The following is a 19,022-nucleotide window of genomic DNA, read 5'->3' on the forward strand; positions in this document are numbered from 1 at the left end:
AGGGAGAGGGTTGGCAGCTTTACCACTGAAAGCACAAACTGGTTAGTTAAAGTGAACCTTAAGTGACAAAAATAAATTGAGTGTTACTCACCTGGGGCTTACCTCAGCCCCCTGCAGCTGATCGGTGCCCACGACGACTCGCTCTGATGCTCCGGGTCCCGCTGGCGGCCACTTCCGGTTTCGCCGCCAGGACCCGTCAGGCTGGGGAACGCGGCCGCTTCTACGCGTTCCCAGCCAAAATAGCACCCCTATGCGGCCATATGGCTGGGAACGTGTAGTATCAGCCGCGTTCCCCAGCCTGATGGGTCCTGACGGCGAAACCGGAAGTGGCCGCCAGCGGGACCCGGAGCATCAGAGCGAGTCGTCGTGAGCACCGATCAGCTGCAGGGGGCTGAGGTAAGCCCCAGGTGAGTAACACTCAATTAATTTTTTACTCTTAAGGTTCACTTTAAGGAAATTACTTGATGGACAAATAACTCCTCAATAATTACCTGAGCACTGGCGGTTCATATTAAAATAAAAATCAAGCGTGACGTATGTGGTAGTCTTACTCTGCTATGGGAACGCAGTCCAGAGCTTTATTCTGAAGAAAGTAGCTGGTTTACATTAAAGAAAAATTCTGTAGTGGAGAAAAAGCTATGGTAAAAACTCCAGAAGGAGTTTAAATTGTGAGTACCTGATCCTAAGTCAGACAATAATCATCAAAAACGTACATTGAGAGAACAGCAGCACAAAGTCACCTGGACTAAACAAATCCAGGAAAAGAACCACCTACAAAAATGCTAAGATAATGCTAAACAAGGACCAATATAAAACAACAACAAATAACATTTGTAAAGCGCTTTTCTCCCGTGGGACTCAAAGCGCATAAGCATGGCTCCGACCATCGTGGTACAGAGGAAGAATTTTATAAATCTGGAAATGCCAGGCTAAACAGGTGGCTTTTCAGTCTGGATTTGAATAGCTCCAGGGATGGTGCTGTCTTTACTGGGTGTGGTAGGGAGTTCCAAAGAGTAGGGGCAGCATGACAGAAGGCTCTGTCTCCAGATTTTTTGAGGTGCACTCTGGGAGTGACCAAGTTTATAGAACTTGCTGATCTGAGGTTGTGAGAGGTGTGGTGCAGCTTCAGCAAGTCCTTCATGTATCCAGGGCCCAGATTGTGCAGGGATTTGAATGTCAGCAGTCCAATCTTGAAGAGTATTCTCCATTCTACTGGTAGCCAGTGCAGTGAGCGAAGGATCGGTGTAATGTGACAGTGGCGAGGCTGGTTTGTTAGCAATCTGGCAGCAGCATTCTGCACGAATTGCAGGCGACGCAGGTCTTTTTTGGGGAGGCCAGCATAAAGGGCATTGCAGTAGTCCAGCCGTGATGTGATGAAGGCGTGGACTAGGGTTTGAAGATCCTCTGGGGGAATCAGATGTTTAATCTTTGCAATGTTCTTCAGATGAAAGAAGGAAGATTTAACTACAGATGAAATTTGGTTTCTGAAACTCAATTCCCCATCGATTAGTACGCCAAGGCTGCGCACAAGGTTGGAGCTGTTTATGTCTGAATTCCCAATCCTGATTGGTGTTGCTTTAGGATAGAGCTGTTTTGATGGCGAGCACTGGCTTTGGACAAACAGGACCTCAGTTTTGTCAGCATTCAGTTTCAACCAGTTATCATTCATCCATGCCTGAAGCTCAGCTAAGCAAGAGTTTATTTTTGGGGTAGGGTCTGTTCCACCAGGTTTGAAGGACAGGTATAGCTGTGTGTCATCGGCGTAGCAGTGGTACGTCAGGCCATGTCGTTGGATAAGTGTACCGAGTGGCAACATGTAGATTGCAAACAGCAGAGGGGATAGGATTGATCCTTGTGGCACTCCGAATTGTAGAGGTGCAGGTTTGGACATTATAGGTCCTAGGGATACTCTCTGTGTTCTGTCAGTCAGGAATGATCTGAACCACTGGAGGACTGATCCACTGATGCCACAGTACTCCTGCAGTCTGTTAAGCAGGATTTCATGGTCAACTCTATCAAAAGCAGCTGAGAGATCCAACAGGATTAGGATGGAGCATTCCCCTCTGTCCCTTGCCATGAGCAGATCGTTGCAGACTTGGATGAGGGCTGTTTCACAGCTGTGGTGTTTCTTAAAGCCAGATTGTAGAGGGTCCAGGATGTTGTTTACTGACAGCCTGGTTTCAAGTTGCAGATAGACAGCCTTTTCAATAACTTTACCTAAGAAGGGGAGGTTGGAGACCGTTTTAGGCCCGGTTCACATTAACGTTCGCTACTGGATTTTCCGGATCTGATCCGGACCGCATACTGTACAAACGGAACGTACGTTCCACATAGCAATGTAAAGTCTATGCGGACGTTCACACGTGTCCGTTTTCCAACATGCGCTATTTTTTGGGTCCGGATCTCCGGCCCACGCACCCGGACCGGAGCCGGACCTGAGCCTGACAGCACCATCAGGAACACAGAAATCAATGGGGAACGGAAGGCACAGAACACACTGCCTACAAAAACCTGACGTTCTACCCCACTTCCTATGCGTATGCAAGCGGCCATTTCGGATGGGGACACATGGGCCAAGCATGTCTGGAGTGGAGCAGCAGTGACAGATGTGCTGGAGCTGTTTGGCAGAATGTCGGAGGTGGAGGTGAGGCCTACAGCGGAGGAACCTGATTCTACACGTGCACCAGGTGCACCTTCTGCTGACCCCAACATTTTTTTTTTTAAATATCGCTATTTTTTGCCCACGGATCCGGATGGCAGCCTGATGCATGCCTGATACGAACGGACCGGATCCGGATCGGAACCGTACGGTTCTGATCAGGATCCGGTCCTTTTATTTGCCAAAACGCAAGTGTGAATGGGGCCTAAAGGGAATGTCCAAGCAAAATAAAAAAATGAGTTTCACTTACCTGGGGCTTCTACCAGCCCCATGCAGCCATCCTGTGCCCTCGTAGTCACTCACTGCTGCTCCAGTCCCCCGCTGGCAGCTTGCCGACCTCGGAGGTCGGCGGGACGCATTGCGTACACTTTTACGCATTCCCGCTAGTGCAGGAACATTAACACATACATTTTTACGCATTACTGGTTCAATGCATAAAAATGTACGCATTGAACCAGTAACACGTAAAAATGTGTGTGTTAAAGGACTTACGAGGCGAACTTACTAAAAAAAGTAAATTACCTGCCTCATCTTTTAACACTGTCCGCGCCCTCCGTCCCCCCTCCGTCCCCCCCCCGCTCATTAGCCCCCCGGGCCGGCTGCCGACCCCACGGCCCGGGTCGGGCTCTCCTGCCTCTCGCAACATGGCCGCTTCCTCTGGCCGCGGCTGCGCAGTCCGCCTGGCCGCTAGTGCGGCTGCGCAGCTCTAGGGCCAACCCCCCTGATCCACGCTACGTAGGCAGGAGAGCCCGACCCAGGCTGTGGGGTCGGCAGCCGGCCCGGGGGGTTAATGAGCGGGGGGGACCCAGCGAATCGGCATGGAGGGCGCGGACGGCATCCTCCGTGCCTTAAAAGATGAGGCAGGTAATTTACTTTTTTTAGTAATTTCGCCTCGTAAGTCCTTTAATGTTCCTGCACTAGCGGGAATGCGTAAAAATTTACGCAATGCATCCCACCGACCTCCGAGGTCGTCAACCTGCCAGCGGGGGACTGGAGCAGTAGTGAGTGACTACGAGGGCACAGGTTGGCTGCATGGGGCTGGTAGAAGCCCCAGGTAAGTGAAACACATTTTTTTTATTTTGCTTGAACCTTCCCTTTAAATAGTACCTCATTGTGAATAGCTCGTATATACGGTCCCATGGGACTAAGTAGCAAAATAACGTGTGCCGAACTTATGGAGAAGTCACAAATACAATGAAATGTCTCTAGCCAACAGGCAAGCTCCTATAAACGTGTGTGTATATGTGTGTGTGTGTGTATGTATGTATGTATGTATGTATGTATGTGTGTGTGTATGTGTATATATACAGGATCTTCTCAAAAAATTAGCATATTGTGATAAAGTTCATTATTTTTTGTAATGTACTGATAAACCTTAGACTTTCATATATTTTAGATTCAAATACACACAACTGAAGTAGTTCAAGCCTTTTATTGTTTTAATATTGGTGATTTTGGCATACAGCTCATGAAAACCCCAAATTCCTATCTCAAAAAATTAGCATATTTCATCTGACCAATAAAAAAAGTGTTTTTAAAACAAAAAAAGTCAACCTTCAAATAATTATGCTCAGTTATGCACTCAATACTTGGTTGGGAATCCTTTTGCATAAATGACTGCTTCAATGCGGCGTGGCATGGAGGCAATCAGCCTGAGGCACTGCTCAGGTGTTATGGAGGCCCAGGATGCTTCGATAGCGGCCTTAAGCTCATCCAGAGTGTTGGGTCTTGCGTCTCTCAACTTTCTCTTCACAAAATCCCACAGATTCTCTATGGGGTTCAGGTCAGGAGAGTTGGCAGGCCAATTGAGCACAGTAATACCATGGTCAGTAAACCATTTACCAGTGGTTTTGGCACTGTGAGCAGGTGCCAGGTCGTGCTGAAAAATGAAATCTTCATCTTTATAAAGCTTTTCAGCAGATGGAAGCATGAAGTGCTCCAAAATCTCCTGATAGCTAGCTGCATTGACCCTGCCCTTGATAAAACATAGTGGACCAACACCAGCAGCTGACATGGCACCTCAGACCATCACTGACTGTGGGTACTTGACACTGGACTTCAGGCATTTTGGCATTTCCCTCTCCCCAGTCTTCCTCCAGACTCTGGCACCTTGATTTCTGAATGACATATAAAAGTTACTTTCATCCGAAAAAAGTACTTTGGACCACTGAGCTACAGTCCAGTGCTGCTTCTCTGTAGCCCAGGTCAGGCGCTTCTGCCGCTGTATATGGTTCAAAAGTGGGTTCATGCTTCCATCTGCTGGAAAGCTTTATGGAGATGAAGATTTCATTTTTAAGCACAACCTGGCACCTGCTCACAGTGCCAAAACCACTGGTAAGTGGTTTACTGACCATGATATTACTGTGTTTAAATATGGTAATTTTTTGAGATAGGAATTTGGGGTTTTCATGAGCTGTATGCCAAAATAATCAATATTAAAACAATAAAAGGCTTGAACTACTTCAGTTGTGTGTATTTGAATCTAAAATATATGAAAGTCTAATGTTTATCAGTACATTACAGAAAATAATGAACTTTATCACAATATGCTAATTTTTTGAGAAGATCCTGTACACTCACACACACACACACACACACACACACACACACACACACACACACACACACACACACACACACACACACACACACACGCTTGCAAAAGTATTCGGCCGCCTTGACGGTTTCCACATTTTGTCATATTACTGCCACAAACATGAATCAATTTTATTGGAATTCCACGTGAAAGACCAATACAAAGTGGTGTACATGTGAGAAGTGGAACGAAAATCATACATGATTCCAAACATTTTTTACAAATAAATAACTGCAAAGTGGTGTGTGCATAATTATTCAGCCCCCTGAGTCAATACTTTGTAGAAACACCTTTTGCTGCAATTACAGCTGCCAGTCTTTTAGGGTATGTCTCTACCAGCTTTGCACATCTAGAGACTGAAATCCTTGCCCTGTGTTTGGCTCCATTCATCTTCCCATCAACTCTGACCAGCTTCCCTGTCCCTGCTGAAGAGAAGCACCCCCACAGCATGATGCTGCCACCACTATATTTGACAGTGGGGATGGTGTGTTCAGAGTGATGTGCAGTGTTAGTTTTCCGCCACACATAGCGTTTTGCATTTTGGCCAAAAAGTTCCATTTTGGTCTCATCTGACCAGAGAGCCTTCTTCCACATGTTTGCTGTGTCCCCCACATGGCTTGTGGCAAACTGCAAACGGGACTTCTTATGCTTTTCTGTTAACAATGGCTTTCTTCTTGCCACTCTTCCATAGGCCAACTTTGTGCAGTGCACGACTAATACTTGTCCTATGGACAGATTCCCCCACCTGAGCTGTAGATCTCTGCAGCTCGTCCAGAGTCACCATGGGCCTCTTGACTGCATTTCTGATCAGCGCTCTCCTTGTTTGGCCTGTGAGTTTAGGTGGATGGCCTGGTCTTGGTAGGTTTACAGTTGTGCCATACTCCTTCCATTTCTGAATGATCGCTTGAACAGTGCTCTGTGGGATGTTCAAGGCTTTGGAAATCTTTTTGTAGCCTAAGCCTACTTTAAATTTCTCAATAACCTTATCCCTGACCTGTCCGGTGTGTTCTTTGGACTTCATGGTGTTGTTGCTCCCAATATTCTCTTAGACAACCTCTGAGGCTGTCACAGAGCAGCTGTATTTGTACTGACATTAGATTACACACAGGCGCACTCTATTTAGTCATTAGCACTCATCAGGCAATGTCTATGGGCAACTGACTGCACTCAGACCAAAAGGGGCTGAATAATTATGCACACCCCTCTTTATTTATTTGTAAAAAATGTTTGGAATCATGTATGATTTTCATTTCACTTCTCACATGTGCAGCACTTTGTATTGGTCTTTTATGTGAATTTCAATAAAATTGATTCATGTTTGTGGCAGTAATGTGACAAAATGTGGAAAACTTCAAGGGGGGGCGAATACTTTTGCAAGCCACTGTATATATAGGCTCTTACCAGGTGCAGTACCAGCTAAAGTACAGACATCTCCAAGGCACAGGTGGCCAGTGACTATGGCAAGATTTTAGTCAGTCATGTAAACCTAATGACGTCACACTGATGAGATACAAATTAAAGTGTTATTATTTCACACGGAGGAAGCTAACTATACTTTGACATTATTTTAATCTTACAGCAAACTCTGTTTTGAAAACATCCTGACTACTGTAGCTCAGAAGAGAGTTAAATGATTGGCTCCTTGAGGGAGTAAGGGGCAGGCTACTAGAAAACAGAAGCTGATTTATTAGTCATTGTAGAAGTTAAATGACAGATTACTAATTTCCAGATATCTGGACACTGACTGCTGACATAAGTGCAGTGTAGTATGTAGCATGTATAGTCTATGTAGTCAGACCTTTCCTTGCTTTGAATAAAGAGGCAGGTTTACATGCTCAGCAGTGCATGTATTCATGTCACTTTATATTTGTTGGTAGCTACATCATAGCTAAATAAATCCCAGTATTGACTCTCTTGGCATCTGCCCCATATATACAGGTCACTAATGACTTTATCATGTACTCCTCCTGTAACTCACATACCATATTCTATTCTTGGACCTATACATCTGTCAACAGGATGTAAGAAAGAGTGCTATCAAGAATCACTGCTGACAAGATATGCATATCACAGTATTAGTTTCTGCCTTTGCAGCACAATATATTAATCGAACATATGATTAGCAGATATTTTTATAGAAAACTCCTATGCCTATAACACAAAAGCATTTTAACTTAACTGAGCTACTTTATATCCTATGAATAGATGCAGATCTAGTGTGAAAGATGGTGATATTTGTTGGTATAAGCTCAGAGCTAATTTGGTGGGTAAACATAACCTCTTTGCTTATGAAATCTGAGCTCTCTCTACAAAGAGTGGTGTGCAGGGCATGATGCCAGCTGGCAGCACCGCTAAACAAGGCTTCTGTTCTCTGTTTGCTGCCAGGTCTTTAAAAGTGAAACCGGGGAGAACCTGCTAGAGAGAGAGGCTCATGATGATGAAGTGCTTTGCTGCGCATTTTCACCTGATGACAGATTTATAGCAACCTGCTCAGCAGACAGGACGGTAAAGGTGAGTTCCTACTCTTTAGAACAGTAGCTCTGGAAAGTGACTGTTCTGCCTTCTCTGTGTAAATCCTTAACCATGTGTAGTATCTATGTATACGTAATACTGTTGCTTTCTTAGTTAAAGGGAACCTAATCTGAGGATATTGATTTTTCCTTTTTAAAACATACCAGTTGCCTGACTCTCCTGCTGATCCTGTCTCTCTAATACTTTTAGCCACAGCCCTTGAACAAGCATGCAGATCAGGTTCTCTGACTGAAGTCAGACTGGGTTAGCTGTATGCTTGTTTCAGGTGTGTGATTCAGCCACTAATGCAGCCAAAGAGATCAGTAGGACAGCCAGGCAAATGGTATTGTTTAAAAGGAAACCTCCATATCCCTCTCAGTTTAGGTTCCCTTTAAAGCATAACTGCAGTGAGAGGAACATGGATGCCCCATATTTATTTAAAATTACAAGTGCCTGCCTGTTATGCTAATCCCACCTGCACCAATCATATACAGTTAATGGAGTCCGACTTCAGTCATTGCAGCTGATTTGATAACGCGCTCTGGACTTTAGCATAGGACTATAAGAGCTCCGTGTTTTTCCCTTTAGTAAGGCCGGAGTGTGAAACCCTCAGGTAAGTTTGGGGCCGAGTTCTAATGCAGAGAGTTCCTTGTAGGGGAGGCACTTCTGCAAAACGCCACTTCTCCACACCTCTCCCCTTCCTCTATCCTGCCCCTCCATACCTTTCCCCTGCCTCTATCCCGCCTCTATCTTGCCCCTCCATCCCTCTCCCCGAGTCTATCCCGCTCATCCATCCCTCTCCCCGCCTCTATTCTGCCCCTCCATACCTCTCCCCGCCTCTATTCTGCCCCTCCATACCTCTCCCCGCCTCTATTCTGCCCCTCCATACCTCTCCCCGCCTCTATACTGCCCCTCCATGCCTCTCCTCTGCCTCTATCCAGCCCCTCCATGCCTCTCCCCTGCCTCTATCTTGCCCCTCCATACCTCTCCCCTTCCTCTATCCTGCCCCTCAATACTTCTCCCCCTCCTCTATCCTGCCCCTCCATGCCTCTATCCTGCCCCTCCATGCCTCTATACTGCCCCTCCATGCCTCTCCTCTGCCTCTATCCAGCCCCTCCATGCCTCTCCCCTGCCTCTATCTTGCCCCTCCATACCTCTCCCCTTCCTCTATCCTGCCCCTCAATACTTCTCCCCCTCCTCTATCCTGCCCCTCCATGCCTCTATCCTGCCCCTCCATGCCTCTATCCTGCCCCTCCATGCCTCTCCCTGTGTCTATCCGGCCCCTCCATACCTCTCTCCTGCCTCTATTCTGCCCCTCCATACCTTTCCCCTGCCTCTGTTCTGCCCCTCCATGCCTCTATCCTGCCCCTCCATGCCTCTATCCTGCCCCTCCATACCTTTCCCCGCCTCTATCCTGCCCCTCCATGCCTCTCCCCTGCCTCTATCCTGCCCCTCCATACCTCTCCCCTGCCTCTATGCTGCCCCTCCATACCTCTCCCCGCATCTATCCTGCCGCTCCATACCTCTCCCCTGCCTCTATACTGCCCCTCCATACCTCTCCCGTTCCTCTATCCTGCCCCTCCATACCTCTCCCCACCTCTATGCCGCCCCTCCATACCTCTCCCCACCTCTATGCCGCCCCTCCATACCTCTTCCCTGCCTCTATTTTGTCCCTCCATACCTCTCCCCTGCCTCTATCATCCCCCTCCATACCTCTCCCCTGCCTCTATCATCCACCTCCATGCCTCTCCCCTGCCTCTATCCTGCCCCTCCATGCCTCTCCCCTGCCTCTATTCTGCTCCTCCATGCCTCTATCCTGCATCTATCCTGCCCCTCCATACCTCTCCCCGCCTCTATTCTGCCCCTCCATACCTCTCCCCGCCTCTATTCTGCCCCTCCATACCTCTCCCCGCCTCTATACTGCCCCTCCATGCCTCTCCTCTGCCTCTATCCAGCCCCTCCATGCCTCTCCCCTGCCTCTATCTTGCCCCTCCATACCTCTCCCCTTCCTCTATCCTGCCCCTCAATACTTCTCCCCCTCCTCTATCCTGCCCCTCCATGCCTCTATCCTGCCCCTCCATGCCTCTCCCTGTGTCTATCCGGCCCCTCCATACCTCTCTCCTGCCTCTATTCTGCCCCTCCATACCTTTCCCCTGCCTCTGTTCTGCCCCTCCATGCCTCTATCCTGCCCCTCCATGCCTCTATCCTGCCCCTCCATACCTTTCCCCGCCTCTATCCTGCCCCTCCATGCCTCTCCCCTGCCTCTATCCTGCCCCTCCATACCTTTCCCCGCCTCTATCCTGCCCCTCCATGCCTCTATCCTGCCCCTCCATGCCTCTCCCCTGCCTCTATCCTGCCCCTCCATACCTCTCCCCTGCCTCTATGCTGCCCCTCCATACCTCTCCCCGCATCTATCCTGCCGCTCCATACCTCTCCCCTGCCTCTATACTGCCCCTCCATACCTCTCCCGTTCCTCTATCCTGCCCCTCCATACCTCTCCCCACCTCTATGCCGCCCCTCCATACCTCTCCCCACCTCTATGCCGCCCCTCCATACCTCTTCCCTGCCTCTATTTTGTCCCTCCATACCTCTCCCCTGCCTCTATCATCCCCCTCCATACCTCTCCCCTGCCTCTATCATCCACCTCCATGCCTCTCCCCTGCCTCTATCCTGCCTCTCCCCTGCCTCTATTCTGCTCCTCCATGCCTCTATCCTGCATCTATCCTGCCCCTCCATACCTCTCCCTGCATCTATCCTGCCCCTCCATACCTCTCCCCTGCCTCTATTCTGCCCCTCCATACCTCTCCCCTGCCTCTATTCTGCCCCTCCATACCTCTCCTCGTGTCTATCCCGCCCCTCCATACCTCTCCCCTGCCTCTATTCTGCCCCTCCATACCTCTCCCCTGCCTCTATCCTGCCCCTCCATGCCTTTATCATGCCCCTCCATGCCTCTCCCCTGCCTCTATTCTGATCCTCCATGCCTCTATCCTGCATCTATCCTGCCCCTCCATACCTCTCCCTGCATCTATCCTGCCCCTCCATACCTCTCCCCGTATCTATCCTGCCCCTCCATACCTCTCCCCTGCCTCTATTCTGCCCCTCCATACCTCTCCTCGTGTCTATCCCGCCCCTCCATACCTCTCCCCTGCCTCTATCATCCCCCTCCATACCTCTCCCCTGCCTCTATCCTGCCCCTCCATGCCTCTCCCTGTGTCTATCCCGCCCCTCCATACCTTTCCCCTGCCTCTATTCTGCCCCTCCATACCTCTCCCCTGCCTCTATTCTGGCCCTCCATACCTCTCCCTGCATCTATCCTGCCCCTCCATACCTCTCCCTGCATCTATCCTGCCCCTCCATACCTCTCCCCGCATCTATCCTTCCCCTCCATACCTCTCCCCTGCCTCTATTCTGCCCCTCCATACCTCTCCTTGTGTCTATCCCGACCCTCCATACCTCTCCCCTGCCTCTATTCTGCCCCTCCATACCTCTCCCCCGCCTCTATTCTGCCCCTCCATGCCACTCCCCTGACTCTATCCTGCCCCTCCATGCCTCTCCCCTGCCTCTATTCTGCCCCTCCATACCTCTCCCCGCCTCTATGCTGCCCCTCCATACCTCTCCCCGCCTCTATGCCACCCCTCCATACCTCTCCCCGCCTCTATGCCACCCCTCCATACCTCTCCCCGCCTCTATGCCACCCCTCCATACCTCTCCCGTGCCTCTATCATACCCCTCCATACCTCTCCCCTGCCTCTATTCTGTCCCTCCCTGCCTCTATCCTGCCCCTCCATGCCTCTCCCCGTGTCTATCCCGCCCCTCCATACCTCTCCCCGCATCTATTCTGCCCCTCCATACCTCTCCCCTGCCTCTATTCTGCCCCTCCATACCTCTCCCTGCATCTATCCTGCCCCTCCATGCCTCTATCCTGCCCCTCCATGCCTCTATCCTGCCCCTCCATGCCTCTCCCCTGCCTCTATCCTGCCCCTCCATACCTCTCCCCGCCTCTATGCAGCCCCTCCATGCCTTTCCCCTGCCTCTATCATCCCCCTCCATACCTCTCACCTGCCTCTATTCTGCCCCTCCATACCTCTCCCCGTGTCTATCCCGCACCCTCCATACCTTTTCCCTGCCTTTCTGCTCTGTGAAGAGGAGCAGAGGCGAGTTGCAATGTCGTGACCCTATTGAAAAAAATTGATGTAGGGAGCGGTGGTATGTGACCCTACCTGATCCGTTTGTGGTTTTTTGTTTTTTTAAATAAAATCATGCCAGGTTCTCTTTAAATGTGAATTTAATTGCCTTTTTGTAATGATCTGCGGTCGATTTCCACCGACCGCGCACTCCAGGTGCACTGAAGCAGATGGGAATCCCCACGATCACAGAAGAAGTGTACCTAGTATGTGCAAACACACATGCAGAGGGAAATTCCAACCAGCAGGTGGAGCTGTGGAGTACAGAGAAGCAGGTTCTCTGTACAACCACAGATGTCAGATTGGAATTGCACGACTTGAAACAGAACAGAGCAAACAGAAACAAGATAACAAGATAGTAGCGAACAGAAACAGACTAAGAATGTCTACCAATCTAGTCGCCCCCGGGCGACGATAGACATATGAAACAGACCAGAGTGTGAAAACCATTCGCACAAGAGGCGATTGCTATCAGAGATACAAGGCTGAATAAAGACCGAGCATAAAGGAAGATACAGCAATAGGTACAATGTGAAGGCCAAGGAAAATAACAAAGCACTAACTGAACGCGGTCACCGTACGTTATGCGCAACAGCGACAAAATACGTTAATTGCACGGACACCGCACGATAAGCGCAACAGTGACAAAACGTACCAACCCTCACTAACGGATGAAGACAGATAGCAAAGACAGACAGTGAGAACGCTTGCCAATCGGTTGTCAAACACCAGATAACAGCAAGCGTTCCTTCCCTGCAAGACAGACAGATGGAGTAACCAGTAGCAACCTCTGCCAAGGTATACTCCACGACACAAACAAGGGAGGTCCACCACCTCTAACGCTAGGGTAAGTGCGACCAAGGAACAGGACTGAACGATTCACTACCAACCACCGCTGGAGGTAGTGCAATCGCAACAGGACAAGACAAAACTAGACAGAAGGATTCGCTACCAGCCACCGCTGGAGGCAGCGCAATCGCAAGTTCGGGACAAGACAAGATTAGGCAGTACAAATAACACAATACTAACTGCACTTATAGGAATGCCAAATGCACTCCCCAAGAATAACTACACTAGAATATAGACAATATGATCCAAACAGGCTGAGGCTCAAGGTGAGTCTATCAAACAAAAACCTTATGACGAGCCAGGAACTCTGGGAGGAAGTGACATATATACTGAAAACCTTCCAAGGAAGCAGACAAGGAATTTGCATGACAAGTGGATGCAAATCAGTCCACAGCAGCAAGCTGACAAAAAAGGCCTCTTTTCCCTGGACTGCATTATGCAACCTGCATAAGAAACCAACCAAATGTCCAGGGAAATACGGCCAGCAAAGCTGACTAACACTTTTATATTGGATGTGTGATGAAAGTGAGCTTTGTAAATCCAGTTTCAGAAGGCACTTCTTAGTTACCGTATTTTTCGGACCATAAGACGCTCCGGACCATAAGACGCACCTAGGTTTAGAGGTCAAAATCCAGGGAAAAAAAAAATATGCTAAACCTGGTGCATCCATGGTGCAGGGGCATCTTGTGGAGGTTCTCCCCTCTATTTCCCCTTGTAGATTTTGTGTTCTCTGTCCCTTCTGTGTCTCCTCTAGTCTGTTCCCCTGTGTCTGCCTTTGCCCCATGTCATCCAGTCTCATTGTCTGTCACCCTGTGTCTCTTTACTCTCTATGTCCTCCTCTGTCCCTGTGCTTCCTCTGCCCTGCTGTGTTACCTGCCCCCCTGTGTCACGTCCTTAATGGTTTCCTTCCTCCAAGGCTCTGCCCTCCCGTGTCAGCCAACCTGGTGCCACCTGTCCCCCTGTGTCACCTGTCCTCGTATGCCTGTCCCCAATGTCCTCCTTCCTTATGTGTCTACCCTCCTGTGTCATCGAACCTGGTGTCACCTGTGTCACCTGTCCTCATATTGCTGTCCGCAATGTCCTCCTCCCTTATGTCTCTCCCCTCCTGTGTCATCCAACCTGGTGTCACCTGTGTCACCTGTCCTCATATTGCTGTCCCCAATGTCCTCCCTTATGTCTCTCCCCTCCTGTGTCATCCAACCTGGTGTCACCTGTCCTCATACTGCTGTCCCCAATGTCCTCCTTGCTTATGTCTTTGCCCACCTGTGTTGCCCTCCCCCATCTCACTTGTCCGCTAGTGATTGGCCTCCGGGACCATCGCTTCCAGTCAGAATAGCAGGCGGCGGTGATTGGATGAGCGTGATGCAGCTCCCACCCCTGATTGGCTGCACAGCGCTGAATCAAGCTGAAGCGAGTCCCGGTGATCGGTAACTAATGCGGGGCTTCTCATCTCGGCGTGGGACTCCTGCCGCGTCATTAGCTGTTTGGTAAGTATCGATCTTTCTTTCATACACAGCGGTTTATATAATGAGGGGACGCAGGACACATGCCTGTAACGCGGCAGGGGGATGTGACAGGCAGCTGGACATTGCGGACAAGTGAGATGGGGGCGGGCAACACAGGTGGGCAGAGACATAAGCAAGGAGGACAATGGAGACGGGGACACAACACGGGGAGGACGATGCAGGGCACCATAAACCACCTTTGTTGGGCACCTTTGGACCATAAGACGCAGGGACTCCCCCCCCCCCCCCCCCCATTTTGGGGGGAGAAAAAGTGCGTCTTATGGTCCGAAAAATACGGTAAGTAAGGGGGTTTTTAGTTTATTTTAAACACTTTTCTCCAAAAACCTTGCTGCTCTCTTTAAGGTGACTTACATTATGGTGCATTATACATCCATGTGAGATTAATCTCGGACGCATGCTACTGTGGTCTGCATATGGGAAGCCTGCTGTTCTGCGTGTACAGCAATTGGACGCAATTATACCCACGTGACTTTCATAACTCAATTACATTGCTAAATTAAACTAAACATTGTGTACATGCTTCATCAATGGTCCCATTGTGAGATGAATGATGAATGATAGCCAATAGCTTCTTGTATAAGGAGATGATTCAGTATGTGCCATAATGTTGGCTACATATGTTTCAGATGTGATGAATTGATAGCATTTTTGGTTTGATAAACTAATTGCATATGTTTTGAATCCAGGGTAATGTTTTTATTGAATAGGGAGCTTTTTTTTTGAGTTTTTTTTTTTTTGTATGACCTCAAATACCGTAAATTGTTTTAAAATTGCTAGAGATTTCTTTGTGTTTTAAACTCCATAGTTTGATGAGACAACATTAATGTGTGTGTGGACGGCATATGTGAAGCAAAGATTCTGGGCGGTTCTCTTTGATATTTACAGTTTGATCCCTGTGCATAGAGAAAGCATTGTGTTATGACGTTCCCATGCATATTGTTTGTTTTTTTTGTGTTGTTTTTTTTTTTCATTTGTATCCGTAGGTGAGTTTGTATTCTGGTAACAGAACTGAGTGTTTCTGGAGTCTATCTTTAAAGGGAACCTTACCCCTGGAAAATAAACAAAGTTTCACTTACCTGGGGCTTCCTGAAGTCCCCTGCAGCCATCCTGCGCCCGCGCTTGTCCATGGGTGGGTTAGTTTCATTTTCGGCTGACTTTTAGTCGCCCCCGGCAACACATTGTTCTTCGCCTTCCAGCTGTCAAGCGCGTACTGCGCCTGCGCAGGACACGCTTGACGTCTGGAAGGCAAAGAACAATACGCGTGGCTGAAACTAACCCGCGGCGGGGAGCGGAGGACACTCGTGGGCCAGCGAGGGCACAGGACAACTGCAGGGGGCTTCGGGAAGCCCCAAGTAAGTAAAACTTTGTTTTCCAGGGTTAAGGTTCCCTTTAAGGTAAATATTGCTGTCAACACAAAAACCTGGCAATCACAACTTTTGTAAGTAAACCTGGCCACTAATGATACAATTTGATGAAGGATCGTTTGATTGCTTGGGACCAATAATAAACAGAAATCTCCTAATCAATCTAATCGATTAGTTAAATCAATCCGATTTTCAGATCGCTCCTGTCAATCTGATTGGATTGGTTAGGAGATTTTTGTACATTAGTGGTCCCAAACTATAATTTCCGATCGTCCGGTCAACAATAATAGTACTATTTATGTCGCATTATATAATCAAGGACATGGAGTCAACTATAGCTCTAAAACAGGCTTGTGCCTAAAGTTAATAAAATGATTGGTTTGTTTCCCTTTTATGCAGATTTGGAATGCAGTGACGGGAAATCTCATACGGATGTATGAGGAGCACTCTGAGCAGGTCAGCTGCTGCCAGTTCACCAATGGAAACTCTCCTCTCCTGCTGGCCACCTGTTCCCATGACTGCACAGTGAAAGTATGTAAATGAGTGCGCAAGCCACAAAACTGCTCCACTTCACTTTGTAATTATTCTTACTGTAGTGTCTGCTGAGGATGATTATTTTTACTCAGGCAGAAAGAAGAGTGGTGCCATTTTGGACAGCAGCATTTTCTTGTTTCCCCAGTAATTACTATGCATGCTTAGTGGGGCAGAAAGCAGCAGCGCTGTAATTACCATGCACTTATGTTGTCTGTAAAGCTAAGCAGAAATTATTAGGCTGCTCAATCTTGAAATATTAAAAGAATTTTCAACAGTAAATCTCCTTTGTTAACTCCGTACAAGCCTAACGTTATACAGTCTATTCCCAAATATTGGTGGGCAATGTAGACTTTTCTTAGTAGCATAGCTTATGAATGCTGTTAATAACTGTAGAATATAAAAAAAATAATTGTACATTTTATGTAAAATAAAGATCATACAGAGTACAAGGCCATCTATTTTTTCCAAAGACATCTCTGCCCCACATCCACTTCAGGGCCCTTTCACACTGGTGTGGTGTGGGAAAATTGCCGCACTGCTACCACAGCCTAATGTTTCCCTAGGGGGGAGTTTACACTCCCCCTGTTGCGGTATGCTGCCCCTGAAGTGCCCGAGCTAACGCTAGACCAAAACTACTTTACCGCGCATCTTCTGCGTCAGCCCGGAAGTCATGTTAGTCTATGGCGACATGGTTTTTTTTAAACAGTTGACGTCAAGTCGCAGAAGCATATTTTTTCAATAAACATCCGTGCACTTCCGCATACTCCGAAGCAGGAAGTGACCGCTTGGTTGGTGGCGAGACAGGAAGCACTGCGTACTAACGCACTGTTCCTTGAAAGCCCCTTTTTGCCAGTGCGGCGCGTGTGCCGCACCGATGATGCCGGGTTACAGTGTGAACCCGGCCTCTGGCTTTTTTTAAACTGCAAATCGCAATGCGATTCTGATGCAATTTCAATGTTTATGTGACTTTCATTGGATACTAGCAACACAAGAAGAAAAACGCAACATGCAGGACATTTTCAAATCGCATTGGAATCGCATGTAGTGTAAGGGCCTGAGCCCACTAACTCAGTTGTGTCTGCATCTATCCACTTTTTTTAGCATCTATAACATTGATGTGTAACTGAAAAGCAGAGACAGCTGCGTCAGTGGGCTCGGGCCCTGAAAGAGTCCTCAGTAAGATTTTACGTACTACAACAGGTGGAACTTTAAATCACATCCTAACCTTTACAGTTCATCTACGTGCTTGTAGTTTCCCCCCACTAAACATGCTCACGTCACTCTGCCATACCTTTTTTAGTAGACACAAAACAGTGCAAGCAGATAGAAGATTCACCAAGCAGCTGCATTAGGCCACTCCCACCCCCATACTCTGCAAATGTTTCTATAAAGGCACAACGCCTATATTGCTGATCACTGAAAATGATATATTTTCTGCAGCTTTACTTACTTTCTGTCTTTCACAAATCAAAACTGCATAGTCACACTGCTTTAGCAGAGGTGAACTCTGACACAGGTACTAGCAATTCAGATTGACTATCATGTCTGTTTTGTAGCATATAATACGGTTTACCCATGCATGCCGTAGACCTCTTTTGTTCTATTCTATGAGGTCCAAGTATTTGTGTAGGGATTGTGTGTAATACTATAGAGGAGACAAAGCTTAATTAATACTTGAAGCTGTGGAACACTAAGGTACATAAAGTAAATTGGTAAGTGTTCATTATTTTTTTTAACCCTTTTTTAAATTTGCCTGTGCAGCTGTGGGACATTGATAAGAAGTATTGCCAGAACACCCTGTTTGAGCACACAGAATATGTGAACCACTGCAGATTTTCCCCGGATGATAAATATTTGGCCAGCTGTTCTATAGATGGTACTTTAGTGGTAAGTTAAGTATTGGTAATGTTTTAGTCTATTTGACATCATTACAAATTCATTGTGCCCTGCAGGTAGTTTCAGGGCACTCGTTTCCATTTCTTTAGCTTGAGCAGGCAGGGTTCGAAGAACACTATAAACAAGCATTTATACCAGTCTTACTATTTGATTACTGTTTTTTTTATAAAGACCACATTTATTTCCTGAAGGCAGCTTGAGCTGAAGCAGTCACTGCTGACTCTCTTTTAACATCTTTGTGACAGGCTGTAATGTACTGTAAATCCTTGTAGCTTTGCCCAGAATGAGCATGTAGGTCAGGTGTTAAAGAGAATCTGTACTCTAAAATTCTTACAATAAAAATTCTATTCATTATGTTCTCCTGGGCCCCTCTTTGCTGTTTCTGCCACTTCCTGCTGCAATCCTGGCTTGTAATTGCCAGTTTTAGGCAGTGTTTACAAACAAAAAACATGGCTGCTAACCAGCATATGATAGGCTGAGAGAATCTCAGTCTGTGACTCATACAGAGCCTGGAGGGGGCGTGGAGAGGGTGTGTATAACTTCTACCTATCACAGCAGAGCAGCACATTCCTGCCTGAGCCGACAAAGCTGACAAAGGAAAGAAGGTTAGATTATATAATAGAGATAATACAGCCACTGTGCAACTAGGAAAGCCTGCAGTAAGGGCTGCCATACACTGGTCGATTGCCACCAGATCGACCACCAGATAAATCCCTCTGTGATCGAATCTGATCAAAGAGGGATCTATTGGCTACCTACACTGTAAACAGATTTTGAATCGATTTCACTATGAAACCGGTTCACTATCTGTGAAGCTGCTGCCACGGCCCCCCGGTGTACATTACCTGATCCAGCCGGTGTGAGTCCCCTTGTCTCCGCTGTCTCTTCTCCGCTCTGGGCTCC

The 19,022-nt window shown here is 47.8% G+C and overlaps 1 protein-coding gene across 6 annotated transcripts in view; it reads left to right on the forward strand.

The window, feature by feature from the left end:
• APAF1 (apoptotic peptidase activating factor 1) overlaps positions 1–19,022 on the forward strand; it is a 182,981-nt gene that overhangs the window by 72,663 nt on the left and 91,296 nt on the right. For all 6 annotated transcript variants that reach the window (XM_068276989.1, XM_068276987.1, XM_068276986.1 and 3 more), the window contains 3 exons: positions 7,641–7,766; positions 16,089–16,220; positions 17,985–18,110. In XM_068276989.1, coding sequence (XP_068133090.1) covers positions 7,641–7,766; positions 16,089–16,220; positions 17,985–18,110 — 384 coding nt within the window. The remainder of the gene's footprint in view (positions 1–7,640; positions 7,767–16,088; positions 16,221–17,984; positions 18,111–19,022) is intronic.

Source organism: Hyperolius riggenbachi, chromosome 3 (assembly GCF_040937935.1).
Source record: "Hyperolius riggenbachi isolate aHypRig1 chromosome 3, aHypRig1.pri, whole genome shotgun sequence".
NCBI classification, from domain to species: domain Eukaryota; kingdom Metazoa; phylum Chordata; class Amphibia; order Anura; family Hyperoliidae; genus Hyperolius; species Hyperolius riggenbachi.